The sequence below is a fragment of the Simochromis diagramma genome, unplaced genomic scaffold, assembly GCF_900408965.1.
Source record: "Simochromis diagramma unplaced genomic scaffold, fSimDia1.1 OVJJ01000802.1, whole genome shotgun sequence".
Taxonomy (NCBI): Eukaryota; Metazoa; Chordata; class Actinopteri; order Cichliformes; family Cichlidae; genus Simochromis; species Simochromis diagramma.
In genome coordinates, this window is record NW_024387492.1 from 11,943,245 (window position 1) to 11,961,815 (window position 18,571).

General features: G+C 39.4%; 1 protein-coding gene across 1 annotated transcript; it reads left to right on the forward strand.

Moving 5' to 3' along the window:
* Positions 1-560: 560 nt before the first annotated feature.
* On the forward strand, positions 561-18,277 carry snx3 (sorting nexin 3). Its single transcript, XM_040017502.1, has 4 exons — positions 561-766; positions 13,840-13,935; positions 14,272-14,396; positions 17,433-18,277. The coding sequence occupies exons 1-4, from the start codon at positions 605-607 to the stop codon at positions 17,536-17,538; spliced, it is 489 nt and encodes a 162-aa protein (XP_039873436.1). The 5' UTR covers positions 561-604; the 3' UTR covers positions 17,539-18,277.
* Positions 18,278-18,571: the final 294 nt, after the last annotated feature.

An 18,571-nucleotide genomic window follows, 5' to 3' on the forward strand; every position in this document is an offset into this window, starting at 1 on the left:
TTATGACTAACCCTGTGAACTAAGGCTTTTAAGGAGAATAATATAATACTGACCATTAAATTTCTATATTTCGATCGCTTGGGGTGTGACAGTAACAAGTTTCCGTTCTAGCAGTCACTTTATACTATTAGCTGTGTTTGATCTGGGTTGTAGGGTAAAATGAACACGTTTGTGTCTGTAGTGTAGTAATCGATGTGTGTAATGTGCCCGCTGGCAGGTTGTAAATAAATCGAGCAGGGGGTGACAGAGAAGCGTCAGCTGAACCTCAGCTGATCGGAAGTTCAGCTCTACGGCATTTCAAGCTGGCGAGAGTAAGTGACTGGGTGATACCGAAATTTGCATGGTTTGCCTTCAGAATAAACTATGAAAATTTTATTTTTAGCTCTAGCAAGAACAACATTCACGTGGAGAAATTAAATAAAAATATATCTCATCTTTAAACTCGGATAAGTCAGGAAATCAGACCGTATTTTAACGTCAGTCTTCATTTTACGTACACAGCATTCACCAAAATCCTTTATTTTGAAGGCCATCAAGGTGACGCGCATATTCGTAATCTGACTAACTTCACGCAATCCCCAGGCTGCTAGAAGGAAAGGGAGACATGGCTGAAACCATAGCTGATACAAGAAGGCTTTACACCAAGCCTCAGAACTTAAATGACGCCTATGGACCTCCGAGTAACTTTCTAGAGATTGATGTAAGCAACCCTGAGACGGTCGGGGTGGGCAGAGGCAGATACACCACGTACGAAGTCAGACTGAAGGTGAGCCTACCGTAACAAGTGCAAATGGCGCTAGCTTTTAAGCTACACACCTAAGCACGCAAACATATCTTTTCTGCAGTCACAGAAAGTTGTAATTTTTCTGACATCGCGATTTTTGCCGCCACTAAGACATTCAAAGGGTCGATATTTAAAAGTGTGGGCTATTAAGAAGTATCAAATTGTCCGTTGCTAAAGGAATTAGTCGACGCTTGCTAGGAAGCTAGCAGCCTTTATCTGACTGCACGGTTACCTGACGTTACACTGTCTGCTCAACGTTGTTGGTGTACATAAAGCTGTTTGACTGCATGTTAATTAAAACATAATTAAAAGTGTTTGATAACGTGGTTAACGGAAACGGTGTCTGTGTCTGTTGACGGCGACATCGCTCCGGGAAAGAAGGGGTGTGCGCGCGCGTGTGTGTGTTTACATTAGCCTCAAGTGTTTTTCCACAGCGCAGCTGAAACATGTCTACAAATAAACTGCAGTTATATAACCTCGGTTTAACACATAACCTTCTCAAAGACTTAACGTCTTTCTGAACATTTGATCTCCAGCCACACCCCATTGTCTGAGTGCAAACCACAGATAACAGCATTGGTCACACTTAATGACAAACCTGAGGTGAGGACTGGCCTGTATGACTAAATGGTACACTGGGACATAATGCGAACATTTTGGTTGGTATAGTATTTTACTTTGCAGCTTTTCTGACGTGACAAATCACCAGAAGCCTAAAGGAGAACATACTTTTGAGCCAGCTTCTCTGGAGCTATAAAGACAGGATGCAGGATGCTGCCTGATCCTGTCCAGTTTCACCCACCCCCTTACAACACACTTCCTTCCTCCAACTTGTAGAGGAGAACAAAAGGTGTTGTTTTTTTTTTTTTTTTTCGTATAAAGAATTATTTTTGTCACTTTACTATCTATTTGGCTGTCAGTGTACATTTTTTTTAAAATGTGAAATTCTGGGATGGCAGCTAATGCTGTGTAGAAATGCAACAGTGTTGTTGAGCAATAGGTCAGGATGAGAACTGTTAGAGAGTCAGCAATTGCAAAACACATCCTGTGTATCTTTCTGTCACTGCAACTTTGTGGTCAGAGTAAAAATCAGCCTTGAATAGCTGAGGTCAGCTGATACATTTCTTTCAGTGTTGATACAGATCACTAGTAACCAAAATCAAACTATTAAAATAACAAATCACAGTCAACATTAACTCCAACACTAACCTTTGTTAGGCTTTTTGTGTCTTAAAACTGTTGCAATGTAACAACAACAAAATAACAAATGTATCTTTTTAAGATCTGTTCTCAAAGATGAAGTGTATTTTTTTCCTGGGAACTTGTAATTATAGAAATAAATCACTGTAATTGCGATATTTGGCAAAATAGTTAGTTCAGTTAAGTATTTGGAAAATCTTGCAAAGAAAAGCGTCTGGACTTCTTTAAGTTACTTGAAGACATTTCAGTTCTGAACTGAAACGTCTTCAAGTAACTTAAAGAAGTCCAGACGCTTTTCTTTGCAAGCTCCTTTGACTACGATGACCTGGATGACTGAGAACCTTCACAGACATATTTGGAAAATCACACTTTTTCTTTTTTTTTTTTTTTGCCTCTGTACACAACTGCTGTGGATTTTAATTAAACTCTCCAGATGTGATAGAACTGCAATGATACACCCGCATCCTCATGACTTGGTGACAGCTTTAATTCAAGAAGCCTTGAACCAATTTTTATACATTTTCCCATTTTTAGATGCTCAAAAATAATTAATAACTGACTGACATTTTTTTTGTCAGATGAGATCTGTTCCCTTGTTGTTTTATTGCAAATTAAGCAGATGAAAAACAAAGATGCCGATGCAAGTAAAGGAGGGCAATAGGTTGAAAACCTAAAATAAACCTAACAGAGAGATGGAAATGATCAGACTGGCCAAATCAGCAACACCAAAAGGCCTGAAAGACTACAGAATACAACTAAAATAGGGGGTTTCCATGGTTAAGGAAAGCAGCTTCACAACATCTAACCAAGCCACGAGGCGGTCTACAGTCAAGAGATACCTTCATAAATGTAAATAACAAAGGGTTTACAACAAGGTGCAAATCACTGGTTGCACTCAAGTACAAGCAGCCCTGATTAGACTGTCAGAAACCATCTAGAAGAGTCTGCATAGTTTTGAAATAATATTTGAAACACGCAAACAAGATGAACTTGTACCAGAATGACTGGTGTGCAGACTTCAATCATACTTGAAGAGAAAATAATGGAGAGGGAGAGAAGTGGCTCATGATCTAAAGCATGCCATATTACCTGTCAAACATGGTGGAGACATTTTTTATGGCACTTTCATGTATGACTGTCAGTGGAATTAGTGTTTATTTATTATGTTACTGTTGAAAAGTAGCAGAATGAATTGTGAAGACTACAAGGCTATACTTTCTGCTGAGATTCACTCAAAAGATCCTGCAAAATGGATTGAACAGTACTTCATAGTGCAAATGAGTAGTGTCCCAAATCATACTGCAAAAGCAGCTCAAGTGTTTCTCAACTCAAAGAAATATTGTGAAGTTCTTTTTTTTTTTCTTTTTTCTTCAAGTTGGTCTCCAGATCTAAAGTAAACGGAGCATGCTTTTCACTTGCTGAAGACAGAGCTAAGGTTAGAGAGATCAGTTGGACACCTTTTGGAGTAAATGTGTCAAAGCAAGTCACAGGATGAAACGGCATATTAAAAGCACTCCTTAAAATGGTTAGCTTCTATAATTACCTTTGAGCCTCTAGAAATTTACATGTTTAAAATGTCTGTAAATCCCCTGAAAGTCTGCATTTCTATCGTGTCTCGATAGTTTGATTTATAGTCCACTGTGGTTGTGTCCTGAGACAAGAGTTGTGTCATTTTCCAAATACTTATGGACCTAAATGTATCTGGCAATCCACCTTTGAAACATCAAACCTGCTTAAATCTGCAAATGCTTTCCTTTGATCCTGTTTATGGCACAGTACCCACAGTGTTGATAGGATAAATGTCTTACAAAATAAAAATGTAAATATAAACTAAAGGTCGCTTGCTCTGTTATTGGAGTTTTAAATCCTATCATACATGGAAACGGGAGTTTACGTGGTTGTCATAAAACTATAGATTTTAAGAGTTTTTTAGAACAATGAAAAGTTTGAACGTTTTTTATTTCAGTGACAACTTAGCAGTCTGCCTGTGCTGATAATCTCAGTGAAAGCTCCATGGTGAACAACTTGGACAACTTTGGACCGTTTGCTTCAGCTGCTGCTGCTTTTGTCAGATATTAAATGTCATGCCTACATCAGGAATTTTTTGAGAATGCTAAAATATAAGTCTTATTTGACATGCAGGCACAACAAGCAGGCAGTTAGATTCACGAGAAACGAAAAAAAGACACATTTTAGCTGGGTTAGTCACGAGGTAAACTTTGTATTTTTTACAGTATTTTCAAGCTTTAAGAACTCTTTTAATGGCTTGTCAATTTTGCCACATAAGCCAGGCGATTTTGTATAAATGTAACTATTATTGGACCTTTTGTGTTCAATTTTAAATACACAGACTGTCAGACAGTCACTATAGGCTCATCTGATTGCTCCATCTCCTCATCTCTAAATTGTCATCTTGGTTGACTGACACCCCTGTAGTTACTGGCCCGGAGTATTTAGATTGGTTACCAGCCCTCAAGTATTTAGTCGTTTTCCTTTACCTTTAAGAAACGAGTTGAGAGGAGAGAAGCTGTCTCCAGGCATTAGCGTTGAATATAAGGCTACTGTACTTGATTAGCGTGTAATAATTAGCATATGCGTGTAATCAGCATTATTGTGCACCTCATAGCCCTGTGTGACCCTGCTTTGCATAAGACCACAGAAGAAGCGGTGCATCCCTCACTTCTCAACAAACGTGGTGTCAACTTAGCTTTGCTTCTCTCCTTCTCCTTTCTTTAGCTTTCTTTGGAAGCGTTTTACTCCATCTCCAGCCATTAAAGAGTGTTTGCCACAAGGCCTAGGTCTGGAATGCGTAGTGTTTGCTTTGCCCCTTCATTGCTTTTTTTCCCCTCTTCCCCCTCTTCATCTACCTTTCTTTTAATATTTCAGAATACTTGAAATATATCATCTCATTACTCTGTACTGTTTCCGTTCCTAACCTTTTCCCCTGTTCTCACTGCTGTCCTGCTATCCACCCCGAAATCGAGAGAGCTCTTGTGGCCGCAGTGAGAGAGTCTGCCTAATCCCCTCATTGAGAAAAGAGAAGAATTGAACCAGGCCAGGGTGGCTGGGTGGGTGTGTGTGTGGTGAGGGGGAGCTGGAGCATTTACTCCCCATCCTCACCCTCCAACTCACCCCCCACCCATGGGAGGGCAGAAAGCCACCCCCTCACCAGATTTCATCCTGTTGCTTACTTTCCCATTTTACTCCCAGCTGTGTGCAGTCACTTTCCTGGTTCATACCGTGTTACCATTGTTCCCCATGATAACTGAAATCATGAAGTTTGCTCCGAGACTGTTGAAATAAGAGTCATTCAGTTTGCCTGTGACTCACCAGCGGTGTTGGGATGCTCACAAAGTTAGTGGCGAGACAAATTGTTTAAACATTGTTTACTGTGGCTGTGAGGCATAGTCACTTGTTGGCAGACGGGCCTGCGTTTGGCGTTTGAAATTAATGGGATCAATCTCTCACTCTATGCATCAGTTTTTTAACGAAGTGGAAGCTAAGTTCACACCGAAAGGAGGCGGATATCTCATTTTGCATGAGCAGACTCGTAATGTCGGGGGTCATGCTGAAACAATGGATATCTGTTCCAATCCAAATCCCTTCGTTTTAAGGGTAGTTTTTGAAGTGGCTTATGGTTGCTTTTTTATGCTTCTGCACATGTTTCATGTTCCTAATGGAGAGAGTTGTTTTTCATGAGTCCTATCATATCACCTTTATGGTCTTTTACTTTTTTCTGTGTAGTGTCTGGTTTGGCGGACACCCCCCCCACCTCCCCGCAATACAACATAGTGTATTTGTTTGGACCCTCAGCAAACAGGGGGTTGGAGCTGGGATGGGGGTGTATGTGTGTGGAGTAGGAGGAATGGGTGATGGATATTATCAAAATTTTAGTTGGTTCCCATCTCATCCAGAGAGCACATTCAGGGGAGCGAACTTTGGGATCTCACTTTGTTTATGGATAGGAGTACATAAAAGGGCTCTTATAGCGGTGTCTCCCACTCTCACTCAGTCTTCTACCCCTCCTCTTCTCTTCTCCCATAGCTTCTCCCTCTCTCTTTCTTTCTCTTTTCCATTTGGGCACCAGGGTGAGGGCGGGGGCCTTTGGTCATTAATAAAATGGGGAGAGATGGTGTGTGTGTGGGTGTGTGTGGATTGTGGGGGGAGGAGGGGAGGCTTGTCAGGCACAGTCAAGTGTAATCCAAAGTCTACAGCATCCTCTTCGACAACTATTTTAATGGAAATGGGGAACATATTGTATCAAGGCTACCATATCCTACTTGAAATGACAGTATCAAAAGTGGGAGTTGATACTATGGCAACAAAGCAGCTTTTTGCCAGCTAGGCGAGTCGGAGAGAGGGTAGGCTGTCAGGCCGCAGAGGCCGGCAAGCGAGGGAACGAGTGAGAGAGTACATGGAGAGGCGAGAGCAAGAGACCCATAGCCCCAACTCTTTTGTTCGGGGTCTTTTTTTCCCATTTTGGAATATGATGCAATGAGATGGTATTATGTTGCCATTTTTAATGCTATTATTCTGAAAGGGGACTATATGGGAGGGGTGAGAAGGGGGCATGGGGGAGGTTTAGGATGTGCACTCTCAAACTTGACTTAATCCATCCTGCTAAAAGCTAATGCATGGTGACCTTGAACTATTCTCTCAGGAGATGAGTGATCTTTGTCCCCTCTCTCCCTCTCTCTGTGTCTCGCTGTTTTTAAGGGTTCTGCCTCTTTTCAACCCATTTTCAATGAGCCTAAGGTATTGTGTCCCACACATTATGAATCACATGCTCTTCCTATGGAGCGTAGATTGCACCTTGAACACTCATAATTGAAAGTGAAGCAAGCAGATCCACTTTGAAGGAGGTACATGTAGCTTTATGCTCCTATTTTAATGATGTCTAAAAATCTATTTTTCCACCTTTGCTTTTAATGTGGCCATTAATTTCTCATTTCTGTATTTTTCTACCTTTGCAAATGTCCTATTTGTGCCTTTTGCTTGCTGTTTTCTCTGGCTTTCCTCTTGTATCTGTCTTTTACAAAATGAGGAAAGCATCTTTTTTTTTCTTTTTTTTTTTGTCCCTTTAAAAAAAAAAAAAAAAACAAATAAAAAAATCAGTTAATAAAATCCTAAGACCTGACTGGGTGTGGGCTGGTCCCCTGTTCTGATCACTGTGAGGGGTTAGTAAGTTGATACACCCTGGTCCTAACCTCTAACCAGCCATGAAAAGAACAGAGGCCGGGGAAACCTGATCTTTGACTTGTAGAGCTCTCACGCACCGCCTCTTTCTATGTGTTCGTGTTAGAGAGAGAAAGCATGAGTGAGACCTCTCATTTTTCAGTTCTGTCGTTTTCGTTCCTCCCCTTGTCCTGAAAGGCCAATCTCTTAATCACAGGGTTATGGTGGGTGAGGGAACTGAAAGGCCAGGTGACTTTCTTTCCTTACACTCTCACTGCTTGCTTCATTGTCTTGAGATAAGTGGTCCGGGTTCTAGTGTGCATACAAGCAGGCTCGAATGCTTTGGACTATTATATTTACATTGTTAAATGTGTGACTGGTCAAATCCTGTGCTTAACACCTGTGCCTGCATACCTCCTCTGTTAATGTGTGCTCGCACATGGATAAGTGTTTTCTGTGTTCACGTGATGGGATTAGAGTCACGGCGGTGGCAGATTACCTGTAACTGTGATCTGTTGTGGTGGGGATTAACTTTGTGGCGCTCCGTGCTGTGAGGTAACATGACGCAGCAGGGACGGACCACGGTGAGAGGAGAGCGGAGTTAATGCTAGAGCACTGGGGCGATAAAGCTAAGATAATCCACTTCTCCTGTGACCTGAGAACGAGGAGGAGTGAGGGGTTCATTGACAGCTTCACCTGGAAAGAACTTGAAATAATTGAAAAAGGAAGTTTTTTGGTGGGCTGTTTAGTCACACAAAAAAAAACAGTTGAAAGAGGGAGTGGCAGATATTGTGCCCAGTGTAAGGAAATACTCCTACAGTTAATACAGTGTCACCTGAACCAGGTTATTTCACTTGGTTTTATGTTTTAAATGTAATAAATGTGGCCTTATTTATTTAAAATAATCTTACGAATTTCCTTTTTTATGTATAGTCCAGGCTCTGAATATTACATCAGTTAATATTTATTGATGTGATTTGGCGTATTCGTCCTAAGGGGGGAAAAAGGGGACTAAACTTGGTTTTCAAATCAGCTTGTTTATAACCCCAATTCCCAAAAAAATATTGCGATCCTTTGTGATTTGTGAATAAGACAAAGTGGAAAACTGTTCTGTGGTCAGACACATTGAATTCATCATTGATTCAAACTCTTTTTGGAAAACATGAACGCTGCATCCTCTCAACTAAAGAGGAGTGTGACCATCTGACTTATTAACAGTGCTCAGTTCAAAAGCCTGTATGCATGTGGTATGGGGGTGTGTTAGTGGAATTGGCAGCTTGAACATCTGAAAGGCCAGCATCAATGATAAAAGGTATATACAGGTTTTAGATCAACAAATTCTCCTATATAGATAAGGTCTTTTTATGGAATTCCTTGCACATTTTGGCCAAGACATTACTAAACGGCATAGCATAGCTATTACAATAAATCAGTTTCACAAAAACAACAACAACATCTTTTTAATCTAGGGCTATGCTTAATCCATGCCTGGGAAACTGATCCAGTGTCCTAACTGCTGTTTTTCAAGTAATTGAATGCTTGGCAGTTTCAGGGTTAGTGCATTCACAATGTAAATAGCTTGCATGTGGTGCAGAATGGACTAAGGAGTTTGACCTGCAGTTGTGTTTTTTTTTTTTTTTTTTTTCAATCTTTACTTAATGTCCATGTAAGCCTTGTATAGTTGACTTGAAATAACTGAGGAGTGACCTTTAAAGTACTATAAGTCTCTGTGACACAAACAGTATCTGCTATTTTCATATATGTGCTTTGTTGCCTATCAGTTCACATATTTCTGCCTGTCTCATCTGCCATGTAAATTAAACATTGAAAAATAAATCTTTCAGCAGTTACATCATTAAATACCAATGCCTCAACTCCATTCAGTAAACTCTTACGTTCACTACTTGGGCATACTTGTGTCAGTGTTGAGGGATCAGTTATTCCTGCAATTTCAGTTAGAAATTCCAGTTAGATTAAAACACAAAAATGTCTGCAGAGTCATGAAAACTTGTTAGAAAAAAGGCAGCGCAAACCGCTAGAAAATGGTTAAGCTAAATGTAAATGGACAGGTACTTGTATAGCACCTTTCTCCTCAGTTTGAGCACTCAAAGAGCTTTCTACTACAACTCTCATTCACTCAATCCCATACATTCATGCAGTGCTTTTATCTATGCCTAAGCACTTTTATCTAACGTTTATATGCACTCAAACTCCGATGGATGCAAAAAACGTTGGCAATTATCAGTATCAGGGTTTAGTATCTTGACTGAAGATACTTCTACAGATGGACTGGAGTAGCTGGAGATTGATCCACCAACCTTTCACTTGGTAGACAACCTACTCTACCTGCTCTTCCACAGCCACCTCAGAAGCTTTTATTATATGTTGGCATACAGGGCTTTCTTATTTACTGCAGTTTATTAGTGTTGTTGCATCCTGTCTGTGAAACATGTTAATAATTTTTTGCAGATTTCTGACATAGAGAGGTCAATCGCTGGATCTTATATTATGCGTTATTATGCTGACAAGTTAATGTATACAAACCTTTTAGTTGTACACAGGTGATTTGTGCCCTCTAGTGTGTATCAGTTGCGGTTTTGAGGTGGTCCATTTGACAGTTATGAAGTCCCGTGAGATTGAAAAGGAAACGGTCAGCTGAGAATATCCTATAAGATAAACGATCAATAGATGGCCAACTTTACTGTAATACTGAAATGGTTGGTAAGAAAGCAAAAGAAAATTGTTGTGTTTAGCTGAACTCATAAATAAATCAGGAAAACTCAATGGACCAAAAGCACTGACTTTTTAAGTGAGATCACCTGTAATAGTATTCAAATCCACATTTGGAAGACGGTGGGGTATATTGATGAAGGGGTCATGTGAAAGATCAGTGTGTCTACACGAGTCCAGATTTTAACCCAATCATCAGCTCAAGAAAACATTCTGTGTGATTGAGTAAATTGCTCAGGTAGCATTTATTTTACAGTTAAACATCAAACCAGTCGTGGTTGACGGGTAACTCTCTTCATCATTGCTAAGGGTGTGACAGATGAGTTTGTTCTTGCCCACTAAACTCGGGTGGGATCTATAATTTTGAAGGTTGAGGATAGGACAGAGCAAAGACTGAAGAAAACAAATGCCCATATTTTTCCCATTCAAACACCACAAGAGGAGTCTCAAGGGCAGAAAATGTGACTTAGTTTTGCAGATCAAGGGAAATAAAAAGGAAAAAGACTGAAAAGGGGAGACCATGAGAGAGAGAAAAGACCACTCCTGGTCTTCCTCCTCTTCAATTAGTCTTGCACAGAGCAGGCAAAGCTTCCAACCTCTCTAGTTTCTCTGCTCCTTCTTTATGACCACGTACACCCACCTCCGTTCTCTTTTGTTCAGCCATTTACTCAGCCTTCTAGTTAACTCTCCATCCCCTTTACCGCACACAGTCACAGTCGTCTGCTCATCGATCAGTCTGCTGCTCGCGCTGTATTCATGCTGCACCTACTTGCTCAATTGCTTTGCTCTTGTGATTCCTTCTTCCATGAATTCTGACCCTCTGTGAATGTAGCCTGCCAATGAAATGCTCACTCACTCCCTCCTTGTTTGTACATTGTCATGGGATGGCCATGTGCTGTCAGGAATAGTGAAGAGCTTTGGCATTGTGCCGTAATGTGCTGTTTGCTTCAATGTTCTCTGTCAATGTCGAAACATCTCCTCTTTTTTAAAATGAAATTCACTCTCAAGTGCTTGTCAACAGCAACTTGGAATTATGCACACATCTGTGTGAACGCACAAAAAAATGGCAAAGCATTCTGAGTGGGACAGACCTTGGTTAGCAAAATGTGGAATTTCTTTTCGCCTTGAGGCCAATTTCAATTTTCTGTTCAGTTTGGTTCGATTTGAAGGAGTCTTTGTTTCCCCCCCCCCTCCTTTTTCCCTATTACTAAGTCAGAGTAGATAAGACAAAGCTATGCCCAAAACCAAGTCAATAAAACCTTCCTCTCTAGCTCTTTCAAGTTAGCTCAAGCTCTCCCTGAAAGCTTTTTAGTGATAATTTTCTGATATTCATATGATTGCCACAGAAAGTACAAACCTTTGTTTTGTTTTTAGTTATCACATTTTCTTAAAACATGTTTCCAATAAATGAATGTCTTGGTGAGTTTGTTTGTTAACTCTTGGGGAACACTTAGGGCTGTTCGATATAACGATATATATCGGATGACGATATACAAAAATCTATCGTTTCATTTTATGCTATCGTTTGTTTCGTGGTGTCGCAAAATAAACTGTTTACGACAATATTTTTTTTCACCGTTTTGATGGTCACTGTAGTGGCTATATTAATTTCTTAAAGTTTTCTCTTTCTCTTATATGTAATATAACCACACTACAGACGGACAAGCGCCTGTTTTGGTTAGCAACAACAACGGTAACACCATCGCGTGTCCGCTTGTTTATTTTCCACGCAAACCTTTCACAATAAAGCTCAAGATCCACTTGAGACTTTTCAAAATAAACTGAATCACGTGAAAGAGCAGATTATTTACAGATGAGACGTAAAAAAAGAGCCGCCAGGTGCTAAAAAATAAACCTTAGACTCAAACGTTAGAACAGGCTTTTCCCCGCAGCACGCCGTGTAATAAATACTCACAAAGAAAATCGCGGCTGTTACAACTTATGTCTAAAAATGTATAGTTTAATGCATCGGTTAAAACACTCGACTCCAGCTACATGACGCACAGCTGGAAACACTTCTGGCAAGTCGAGCTGCCCGAGATTCACAGAATTTACAGAAAATGTTACATTTTTGTGATTTATATCGTTATCAGGATGATAGAATTCTTATATCAGGATATGAGATTTTGGTCATATCGCACAGCCCTAGGAACACTTCCAACAGTACAGAGATACTGCTTTGCAGTTTGGTGGTTGTATCAAATAAAGGTACCCAGCACACTTGAAATAACAGAATTGGCCTAATATAGCAAATGAAAACAGAACTACAACTAGTGATTATTTTATTATCAATCAATCCGTCTGTTTTTTTTTTTGTTTTGTTTTTTGTTTTGTTTTCCTCAGTTGATTTAATATTTACCTGTTTTTGGTGGCGTTTACAATTGCGCGTGTAAACATCGCACATATCGAAAAGTTTTGAATGAATTTGTAGGCATGTAGAGTGAGGTCATGTTAACAAATCAATAAAATGTGGCTTACATCCACCAAGGTCTTTGTGGTCAACTTAATGTTTTATTCGTAAAAAATTAACAAAAACTTTGAAAGTGTGGTTGTTACAAATACACCGTATATTATCAACATGTAAAAAAGTATTGTATGAAGATTTAAAATATGTCACATTTAACCCCTGACCTCTCTCCTCAAGGTCAATAGTGAGTGAGCAGAAGGTCAAAGTGATAATAATGGTATACAGAGCTGTATAGATCAGGTATTTGGAGTATCCAATGCCAGCTTTTTATTATAACTTTATGTACATTAAAGTGACAGGTTAGAACTGTTTAAATAACAATTTTAGTACATGTATAATGTACCTGAATAAGAATTATTTTTTTAGAAAGCAAATTACACTTCAGATTTCTTTGTTTCTGGATCTGGAGGCTTTGTCTAAGCAGGGAAACCTATTGTTTAGGAGACCACTTCAATGAGTTCTTGCAGCTTCAGCGCTGGTATAAATGGTATGGAGCTGTGGTGATGACTCTGTTTGCATGAAAACCCATCGATACAGTGAGTAAGTAAATCTGCGATAGACTGGTGACTTGTCCAGGGTGTATCCTCCTCACCTGGTATCAGCTTGGATGCAGTTCCCACAGCACTGAAGTGGATAAGAGAGCAAGAAAATGGATGGATATGAAATGTCAGACAGTAGTACTCAGCTTTGAGTGCTCAGTCAAAAAGCACTATATAAGAATGAGTCTGTTTAACATTTGCTTGCTTAGTTTGAGCAACAGTCAGAAGTAAAAATCAATCCCATAGTTGCTGATCAGTTTTCTTTTTATTTACCATTCTTTTGAGCTTTAAAATAATCATTTTCATTATCCTCACCATCAACCTGTAGGAACAGCAAAGTGTCTTAGTAAGCCACCTCCACGGTGGGATTGAGTCTCCAAAATTATATTAATTATAACTATTCTCTCACTCATTGGCTTGATGGCGATGTCCAGAATCTCCCATTAGTGCTTGATTACTTTGAGATCTGGTAACTGGTTACAGATTAGGATTTTCTTTGTTGTTGTCCTTGCACTTAGTGCCGACTCATGTCCTATGGACAGGTTCATAATCACTTTTATTCGTCAGGATAAAAGTGATTACTTGGGACAGCTTTTAATGGATTTTGCAGTGATCTGTCCCTCCCCAGAGGGCAAGTGGACTCGAAGCATGGCAGTAAAATGCAAAAAGAGATATGTGGGGGGGAGAAATCATCCACACAAACTGGATTTTCCTATCGCTTGCTAAACGATTCAATCGATATTTCTTGAACTCAGCTTTCTGAGCTTTACTTTGAACCACTCTGACTTACCTGAAATTTTCTTAGTGTATATCAAGCTACTTCTTGAAAAACTGTGATTTCATTTGAATAACTGCAGCCAGAGTTTAAGGACAATTTCTTTGTAAATCACAACAGCTCTTAAAAGTGACACCTGTAACAGTCTGCCGCTTGTGTTTGTCCACAGACCAACCTACCCATCTTCAAGCTGAAGGAGTCTTCTGTACGGAGGCGGTACAGCGACTTTGAGTGGCTCAGAGCAGAGCTGGAGAGGGAGAGCAAGGTGAGCCATTGAAGTGAACTCCACACAAAGGCTGCTCGAGTACTTAGCTTATCAAATCAGCATATAACATTGACCACATCTGCAGTGTTTTGCTATGAAAGAGAAAGGAGTTTTGTGCATCTTTGGGTTGTTAAAGAACATTTTCTTCCCTGTCTAGGTTCAGCCCATAAACAGTTTCAGAAATGACACACAAAAAGCATTGACAAAACCCATATTTAAATAGTTTGAGTTGTTCAAATTTCTCATAATTTATTGTAACAATTAAAAACTTTTAATTTTGCGCTTTCTTTCTTTCTTTCTTTTTTTTTCTTTCTAATGGGAAATCTGTCCTCTCAGGTGGTTGTACCACCTCTCCCGGGGAAAGCTCTTTTCCGGCAGCTTCCTTTCCGAGGAGATGATGGCATATTTGATGACTCTTTCATCGAGGAGCGGAGACAGGGTCTGGAGCAGTTTCTCAACAAGTAAGCCTGTCCACGTCTCAGTCTTTATCCATTCTCCCACAATGCGTCCATGAGGTTAAAACAATTTCTTCTTAACAATTTCTTCTTTGCAGCTGCACTCGTTTTCCGCTTCTGCCGTTGCTAGTTTAATTTTTTTTTTTTTTATTTAACTCTGACGAACAATGAAGCACGTTGTGCAATAACTAGATTCAACTTTTTCACTTCTCTTCATATTGTTAACAAACTGAACCCTCGGAGACGGGCAGGTCTTTTTCCTCACTATCCTCCTTAATTCTCCTTTATAATTACCTCGCAAAGGACAAGAACAACCAAAGAGGACTCAAGTGCGCACCCCCACAACATAATTTTTCCCACATTTGTTTTGTTGTTGATGTGTAATTTATGTTAATTGCAGCTCAAATTACAGCGCGTGGTTCCACGGGATGGTGTGTGCACCTCTGCTTATTTTTGATCCAGCATGTCCTCGTTTTCAGCTGCGGAACAATAAAAGTTACAGTGTGATTGTAATTATTTGCTTTGATTGCAGACTTGGCCATTATCTTTGTTTCATGTGCAAATGCTTCAATGTTTCCTATTGGAATATTAAGTGTGCAAAGACAGTCGAGGAACATTAAAATCCATAAATGTTTTTTTTCTTCTTCATTTATTTATTTATTTTTAAAGGAGACAAGAATGTGTTGGTAATTAAGATTTCTCCCTCCCTGTGCTTTCTGTGAATGAAACACTGCTGTTAATCATATTATTGTTCAGACTTAACACCGGCTGATGTGGCTGGCAGCATTGTTAAATCTGTGATTGAGAGCATTGTGAAGAGGAAATCTTTTGGAATGCTAAACATGATTATCCCTGCAAAACGAGTGAGGAGGAGGAGAAGAGCGAACAATCTTTTTTTTATTTTTTATTTTTTTTTATGATAGGCTAGTCAAACATAATGCTGGCTTCAGGTAAGAGGAAATGGCTTAAAGATTGTAAACATGCTCCTGCTGCGCCTTACGTCCATATCAACATTTCCAAACCTATTAAACAGTATTTGTTGGTAGCTAGCCTGATGTTTCCGGTGACTGCCCTGGTATTTGACCTCTGGCTCAGTCCCTTTGCTGCTTAATTTGTATGAAATATTTCCTATCAGAGGTTAAGACGCATGCATACAGTGCGTGTAGTCTTATCATTTTGATGTGTTCTGAGCAGTTTGTCGTTTACAAAAAGAGCCGTTTAAGGGTCTCAGGTGCACTGGCTCATTCTCGTTAAGCCGCTTTGCGTCATCTGAAGGGATATTGAGGGAAACTCGATGTCAGAGTGGCTTTAACAGAGCCCCAAACATCCAATATTTTCCACAAGAACTACCACTCTGACTGGGAGGGGGGGTCATAAAATATTGATTCATTTAAGTCCTACCGGGGTTTAAAGACGTTTGAGAACACCAAATACTCCAGAGCCTCTTATCAATCCCTCAAACTAGGATCAGAGTAACTTTGTGAAATAGTGGAAGGAGACAGGCAGTCTGCTAGTTTTCCTGTTTGCCTTGGTGTGACTTAATTCTATGTCTTTGCTCATTTCTGAGTCAAAAGGGGGAAAACGGATTACTACTCCCAAGTGAACAGTTTTTGTGACTGTCAATGTGTTTGTAAATGTGAGATAAAGTTGTCGTAAATTTACGGTTAAATGGCAAATTCAAATAAGAGTTACTCTTTTTCACATTTCTTGGCCGATTAGGGAAATGTACTGTGCTGTACATTACTATATGTGGCAATATAGTTTATAATAATATCAATGATATATAACAGTAACTTTTAACCATTAAACTACCGATATGTTAACTAGATCAGTTCAGATCAGCTCTTTATTCTCCATTAGTATAAATTACTTTAGCGTAATTATTTTTCAGAGTAGTTTCAATTATTTGTTAGTGAATCAGTGACATTGTTGACTGAAATCTATCCCAAATCTAAACTGCGCACTAAATTTAAACAGGTTTGACTTTGAATGCACTCATATAATATAATATAGTATATTTTAGAGACCGTAGGGAGATGACAAGTGAAAGGGTTCAAACAAAGGTGGGAAATTCTTTGCCTTTCACACACACAAAAAATAAGAGTGTTATAACTGTTTATAAATGGTGCCCATGTAACTTCAGGAATGCCTAGTTGAAGTTGTGCACTTATTGTAGTGTTTGAAGTTCATTCTGTGTCGTCGGTGGTTAAGACACTGAACAGTGAATGAGAAGCAGCTTTTAATGACAGGCGAGTACCTAGATGTGTTATTAAGCAGTGTTAGCTTGTAAAACTTTTTGTAGTTTGACCGTTTTTTTTTGTTTTTTTGTTTGTTTTTTTTGTTTTTTTTTTTGGTTTGGATTTTTGTTTTTAAACTACATGTTTGTTTTGTATCTTGATCAGATTTTGTATTGCTGTTACTGCACTTACCTATTCTTACATATTTTACTCTGTTTTGTTGTACGACTGCTTCTTTGTGAAAGTAAATTTTACTTACCTACTCAGCTTGCTTATTAACTAAATTCAACAAAAGTTATACTTAAATGTTCCCCCCCCCCCCCCCCCCCCCATGCCACAGTGGCACTTTTGAAGGATGTGAGGGCATATATGTGTAAATATATACTTTAAAACGCAGTTATACTCAGTAAAATTCTTTTAAAAGCATTGCATCAATCCTTATGCATTTATGTGTTACTAGAGTCTGATAGGATTGAAATACAGCAAAACACCTGACATGACCAGTTTATTGTGCAGGCCGTAAATAACCCATTAAAAGTGGGCGAGTCACTTTTTTTTTGTGCTTTTTTTTTAAAGCATGCACACAAAAGATATCATCCTTTAGAAATACTTGCATAAAAATGTTGAATGCTAAATAATTGTCCTTCTAGCACAATTAAAACAACAACAACAAAAAAAAAATCCCCACACTTCTCACGTCCATTTCAGTAATTCATGCGAAATCTTGTTTCCTGTTTGTGCTCATCCCTGTTTAAACTCATCAAAGCTTCATGTTTGAATGTCCACTTTTGCTTTTGTTTTCCAGAGTGGCCGGTCACCCTCTAGCTCAGAATGAGCGATGCCTGCACATGTTTCTACAGGATGAGTCTGTTGACAAGAACTACACCCCATCCAAAATCAGGCAAGCCTGAGGGAAAGAAAAATAAATAAATAAATGGATGGCTCTGCTTGGCCTGGTCTCTCTCTCAGCCCTGCTCAGCCTCGCTTGGCCCAACAACCCAAAGCTCTTTTCAATGCTCCAGGTTTCTCTCAAACAAACATTTTAATGACAATATCTCCCACCCCACCCCCTCCCCCCCAGAAAAATTATATAATTCACTGCCTCTTTTAGTTTAGTTATCCTGATCGGTGTTTGTTTTCACCTTCTAATCAGAGTCAAGAATGTTCGACACGTAACTGTGGTTGAAAGTAATTTATAGCAATTTCTTTGTCTGGAAATGCCACTAACATGGATATATTAATGTATTTATCATTTAGCTATGTCTTAAATATATTCATTTATATAGTAACATTGAATGAGTGTTCTGTATATGCAAAGCTCTCGTAATGACCCACAGCGTTTCTCGTCCAGTACGGCATGTTGCTCACCACCGACCTACCAACTAAACACAAAAAACACACATGGAACGACGGGGGTTGACTTTCAAATCACACTTAGGTGTTCTTCTCCGAAAAAGGAGGCGTGCGTATGTGTGCGTGTGTGTGTATATTGACCAGCACCTGCCCAATTATCACAAATGATTTTCTAGCAAGAGATTTACACAGAGGGAACTGCAGTATTTCTACTGGCTATATGCATTTTGAGATTTGTATACTGCTGTGCCATTTTTGTTTATTTTGAATATTTTCCAATAAAATAGGTGAAACGTCTTCACGTGTGAGTGCATTTGTCGTCGCTTCGGGCCGTTTGCCGGTCTCGCTACCCGCTTTGGACAGTCAGTCAGGACCAGTGCAGTCATCCTAACTTTATTGTACCTGTTTAATAAATACTGTGCAAGATGTATAAGGACTATAGCTATTCAAAGACAGCCCTGAGTTTGGACTTACACTAGAGTGAACCATGCTAAAGACACAAATGATGCAGTCTATGACTTGTGACAGATTAAGCTTGAATTAGTACAACATGTATTTGGGCCAGGTCACTATGCTTAATGAATGCAAGAT

Excerpts from the sequence above, each read along its gene's own strand:
- snx3 (XM_040017502.1), top strand. The coding sequence starts at position 605 with ATGGCTGAAACCATAGCTGATACAAGAAGGCTTTACACCAAGCCTCAG. Across the intron at positions 13,936-14,271 it reads AGCTGGAGAGGGAGAGCAAG|GTGGTTGTACCACCTCTCCC; the intron begins GTGAGCCATTGA and ends CTGTCCTCTCAG. Across the intron at positions 14,397-17,432 it reads CTGGAGCAGTTTCTCAACAA|AGTGGCCGGTCACCCTCTAG; the intron begins GTAAGCCTGTCC and ends TTTGTTTTCCAG.